The sequence below is a fragment of the Anoplophora glabripennis genome, unplaced genomic scaffold, assembly GCF_000390285.2.
Source record: "Anoplophora glabripennis isolate ALB-LARVAE unplaced genomic scaffold, Agla_2.0 scaffold688, whole genome shotgun sequence".
NCBI classification, from domain to species: Eukaryota; Metazoa; Arthropoda; class Insecta; order Coleoptera; family Cerambycidae; genus Anoplophora; species Anoplophora glabripennis.
In genome coordinates this window covers 238876-244445 of record NW_019416872.1, presented here as the reverse complement: position 1 = coordinate 244445, position 5570 = coordinate 238876, and the positions used below count along the sequence as shown (strand labels likewise).

The 5570-nt window shown below is 33.0% G+C and overlaps 2 protein-coding genes across 2 annotated transcripts in view; both read right to left on the bottom strand.

Moving 5' to 3' along the window:
• Positions 1-108: 108 nt before the first annotated feature.
• LOC108911903 (acetyl-CoA carboxylase 1-like) overlaps positions 109-5570 on the bottom strand; it is a gene marked incomplete at its 3' end in the record, with an annotated part of 11926 nt that continues 6464 nt past the window's right edge. The window contains exons 2-3 of the mRNA XM_023455594.1: positions 3308-3478; positions 109-252 (exon numbers count right to left, since the gene is read on the bottom strand). Coding sequence (XP_023311362.1) covers positions 109-252; positions 3308-3478 — 315 coding nt within the window. The remainder of the gene's footprint in view (positions 253-3307; positions 3479-5570) is intronic.
• The window catches only part of LOC108909775 (acetyl-CoA carboxylase), a gene marked incomplete in the record, with an annotated part of 132851 nt that continues 130665 nt past the window's right edge, over positions 3385-5570 (bottom strand). Inside the window, 1 exon segment of the mRNA XM_023455595.1 lies at positions 3385-3478.

Below are 5570 nucleotides of genomic sequence, written 5' to 3'. Positions count from 1 at the left end.
GAACGCTATGTCGGGACAATCCTAGGAAAGAAAAAAAAATTGGAAACGGTCAAAAAGTGCCCCACACGTTGAAAATACGGCTCCGTATAAAAAAAAATAAAGACTTACTTCCAACGAACACTTGATTTGGTTGATGACGGCGTCTTTCTTCACGACGTGGATATTTCGGTTGATGATGGACTCGTTGCTGGGCTTGGACAGTTGCTCTTCGATCCACTGGACCACCACCTCGTTTTTGTCCCATTTGTAGCTCTGATTATTGCGAAAAAAGAAAACACGTTACATAAATAAACCAGGGTGTTAGAAATTTGACTGCCTCAATTTTAACAGACGATCAAATACATTCAAATAAACAAAAACCCCTTATATGACATGGGTCCCTAAACTCAACCATTCCGAGAAAAGAATTATCAAAATCTCCAACTAGATGTACAAAAGTCCGATTAATTAAGGAATATCGACATAACTGCGTGCATAACATGTTTATCGATTTTTTAACTTCTTTCATTCGTAATTACTAAAATTCGAGCTAAAATTTAAGCACAGCACTATCTTCGTACTACAAAACCGATACATTTTATTTATTTAAAAACTGGAAAAGGATCTTCTTGAAATTTATTAAATGTTTGTACAATAATAGTTGTTTACATTTTTTCCGTAGGACAAGTCTGCCGCGTGCACACGTGATACGCACCAGCTGTGTAGCATTAGGTTAAGCGCTGTTGTCACGTTGTGATGAAGCTCCCCAATATTAATACTCGCCGTATTTTGAAAACTGTTAATCTTACGCCCCTGTAATATACGACTTTTTTTTTCATTTGTGATTACACTATCTTATCTCATGCTGAAGTAACGGCAGTCGAACTTCTTCATTTGACCAATAACATATTTTAATTAATTATGTCCCCGAACAATTTTATTATATCGACGGTAAATTTCGTTTTGTTCCGTTTCAAAAGGTCTCCAAAATGCCATGTTGTAATAATATTTATTGGTACACAAAATATCCCTCTTTTTCCTCCCTTTCGCAATTGTAATATCAATGATTGATAGAAGGTGCCTATAATAAATTAAAATTGCCCGAATCGCACCAAATTCCGCATTGCTTCACTGCACTGATAGGCAATTTGTCGACAACTGAAATTTATGGCCGATCGCCCAGTCCCGCTGCGTTTGTTCGTCGTTTGCCCGCGCGCGCATTCTCCAACTTTTAATCATTTGAGTGATCACATTAAGCACGCTAAACGTTTAAAAGTTTTTAAAAATGTGCTAAAAGGCTTTTTACTCGAAAGTTGTTATTATACTTGAGACAAATTTTTTATGGTTTAGTTTGTAAGGCAAAATTATTTTGACAATTCCTATACAAATTTGTATTTTGTCTTAGAGGAAATAAAATTATTATTATTATTATTATTATTATTATTATTAACTGGGCGACCAGACCTGTTTCCTGGGTATGGCTAAATAAATATGGGAACACATTTTTCAAATATTTCAACTTGCTGCGTCAGCGAACGAACCTGGTACATACCGCCTAGATCTTTGGTCTTCAATTGAGATCGGAAAGACTATAACACCGCGGATCTGCTACTTTTACCCCAACCTCTTATTTGTTTTCCTTGTGGTTGTACTTCAAAATTTTTCATAGAAAAAGCTCTTGATGATGGATGAAATACATCCGAAATGTATTTAAATTGCCACAAGTGACACATCTGTGAAGGCAGGATATAAAAATGTGTATTTTAAAAGCATTAATCGGGCGGCAAAACCCACATTTCCATGAAAAAATAGTGCTGATCAAATGACAGGTAATTTCTGATTGTTTTTAAACTTTAAATATTACGTTTCCATTTTATTAAGGTCGCCATTTTTTAACAGAAGTAGGCTCAAAAATTAAGGGATAAAAATAAAATTCTAAACATTTACTTGACTTTCAAAAGGCTGTAACCTGGCGTAAGATGATTGGAATGATGATAAAATGTCACGAATTTTCTTCGTTGTCCACCTTTCAGAAATCATAAGAAATCCGGTGGAAAAAAAATGTCTAAATTTTTGCTTCGATTTCAAAAAGTCCAGGGAATTCAATAATGTTTTTTTGGTAATCCCACCAATTAGCTCCTTTAGTTTGACTCGTGTTCTTTAATTTGAACTATTCAAGAGTTTCGTACCACGATTTGTCGCCGAGTTATCGTCGTTCAAAGCAAAAATGACCTGTTTGGATTTGATAATAAATTACTCGGGAACTAAGGATCGTACGGAAAATCTAAACAATGTATTGAAAACTTCAAAATAACCTCTTTCAAAGGTCATCATTTTTTGATAAAAAAAAATTGTTCGATGAAAGACATAAATGAAGGTCAAAAATTGCTCATTTAAAGATTTCTCTTTTTATTGACATTTAATATGGACTTTGTGAGAATTCAATTAAAAAAATTGAATAAAACACGAAAAATGTATCCTTTAATTAATTGATTTTTAGCAAGTGACAATTTCAATAATTCGGATCACAATGAAAGAAAAACAGCAGCGGTTTGAACACTTGAGGGTTTCTTTGGGATATTTCGAGGTTAAAAAAAAAAAAATTAAAATATCCTTTGTCTATTCATTAGTTATAAAGTTATCTAAAGCGAAATCTATTCGCGAAAATCCTTAAATACGCAATTTTTTACATTTTTTTTAATCAAAGGACCACCCACTAATTGCATCAAAAAGTGGTTTCTGTCAAAATTGAAAATTGGTGTGGTACGAGCTACTTTTCGCGTATGGAATAAAGTTCCGATCACAAAAACCCCAGCACATGGTTTGTTTGTCTTCTGTTTTTAGTCAATTTTACTCCTTTTTTTCATCATTACAGACTCCAGATGGAGTCAAAACGTAATGCGGATAGCGATGTCACCCATTTACACAAGGAAGGTAAAACCCATGAACATATCGTCGCACCATCTGCACCCCAAGTAATTAAACACTAAACTGCAGCGACTGCCTATTTTTGATGAAAAAAAATAAATTAAAGTAAACCACTGGCAATTGTAAATACCGATTTTAAAGGAACAAATCTTAAATATTTTGGTCACTTACGGTTATTTTTGGTAAACGCCATCGCGTCAGGAAAAGATAAAACAGAAAATTGGAAAATTCGGTTTTCTTAAAACTAACAAAATATACGCGAGACCTTTTCAAAGATATCTAATAGAGCAAAAATCACCCAGTTCGAACCGCACCGTATTTTCGATAACTCCCCGATAGACTTATCTCAAAGAATGTTTGAAAGAAAAAAAAAATTATTGTACAACACAGATTTGGTTACCTCTGCGGCGCCCTTGTCCTCGATGAACCACCTCCTAAGCATGGCCTCGCCCTGGCCCAGCGCCAACTCGGGTTGGGCGTCCATGAGGCCCTTGATTACCCTGTCCTCGAGCAGACGCCTCCTCAGCCTCCAGTACAGAATGGACCGGGATTTCCGCCACGGTACAATGTCCTAAAATCGATAACAAATTCTTTCATAATTTAAAAGCAAAATGATACCAGTGCAATCGGCACTGAGTAAAATCCAGTTTGACCGGATGCTAATTTTTAAACGATATTATAAAAAATAGACAACGAACATTTTACATAATGAATAATAAACAGAAACGTTTCAAAAAAAATTAGCAAAAAAATTTATTTTAGAAACAAATTTAGGAGACCGCGTAAGTCTCTGGACGTATTTCCTAGTCAAAATTTTTACGGTGGTTTGCAGTGAAACAGGATGTTGTGTTTTAATGTAAACTTAGGAAACAAAATTATTGGTCTCGTCACTTGTAATAAATAATTTATCTAAAATAGAACATTTAGAAAAACTTAAATTTTAAAAGGACAACGCTAAAAGTGTTTATATGTGTTTTTTAATCCTTAAAAAAATATTGTTATGATGGCTTTATTCACATCACATACTAACAAATAATAAATTAAAAAAAAAAATGAATGATCAATTACAGAAAAAAAAAGTACAATCTTATAACAAATATAAACAAATGACACGAGCCACCTATGACTGAATTTTTTAATAATATTTGATAAAATACGGTTGGTCTCAGCCCCTTACAAGATTTACCATTGCACATTTTTTTTTTCGGTAGTTGATCATTTGTTTTTTATAATTTATTGCTTGTTAGTTAGTATGTAGTGCGAATAAAGTCCATTATAACAATATTTTAAAAGAATACTTTGTCTCGGTGTGATTTAAATAAAATAATAGATTTTCCTGTTACATCATACAATGCATATTAAAGTGGACATGTCTCGAAAATAAGTAAATATTGGGAAAAACTTTATATTACAAAAATTACTCAAAATTTAATGATCTGTCATATATGGACTGCATTTCCACGTTCCAGGGATCAAATAATTTTTTAATATCGCCACGCCATCTATACAGAAAGATTTGAACTAAACAGTTCTAACTGCAATTTGAAGCTATTCGAGGGGCCTAACAACCCCAATTTCCAGAACTAAAATAAATTTCTGCATTTCGGAGATATTGGCAGCGGGAGTGTCAAATGTACTGTTTAATTTTGAATTTTTTTCCAGATAATTATTAATTTACCTACGAGGTGTAGATATATTTTGCATATCTAGATTTCTGGCATCGAAGAGCATTGTTCGACTTCACATCATAAGATTTTTCAATAATTATCATTTTCATTTATTTACATTAGCTCAACAACATTAAAATAAAGTTCAACTACAAGAATTAATAATAAAATATGTATATCTTTTTAAAAAAGCTTTTTTTTTTAATTCAGAAGAAACACCTAACTTTAAGTATGTAACCTGTTACAGATTATTACTTTTTAGGAAAGATGTTGACTTTTTTAAAATGAATCAGCGTACCAAATAGCCCACTTACTGTAACTGAAAATATAGTAATACATCCGAATTTTTTATAACTGCATCGATTTTTCTCAAAATTTAGAATTAGGCTCATCTTACCCACCCACTCAAAACTTATATATGCGCTAGGTGTGCTTTTTGTTCTTAAGGGGTGAAAACCACCCCTTATTGGAAAAAAGAAAAAATACAAATTTAAGCATTTTATGTAATCAAATCTTTTTTATTTAAGTAGTATGAGTAATTTCATGTGCTATCTAACATGAAACTTAATGTATCCCAAATTTTCAACCCGGAAAAACCTTTAAAAACCACCCCTTTGGATGAAAATAATATAAAAAAAAATGTTTCATCTTGAAACGTTTTAATCACGCATTTTTATCAAATTAAAATTGATTTCTTTTTTAAAAAATCTTTTTTATTGATTGCAACTCTTCTACCCTCAAAAATTACCCCTTACATTTATATATACATATATACAGGGTCGGAAAGTCCCCATGGTTCATCGGCCGTTACGTGAGAGCGATAAAGTAAGTCATAGAAATCCGTGCGATAGAGAAAGATGGCTATAATGAAGGCATCTAATAGTCACCGCCCATTTCGCCCTTCCACAAATAAGAAGTGGATCTTATTTGTGGAATAGCGAAATGGGCGGTGACTATTAGACGCCTTCATTATAGCCATCTTTCTCTATCGCACGG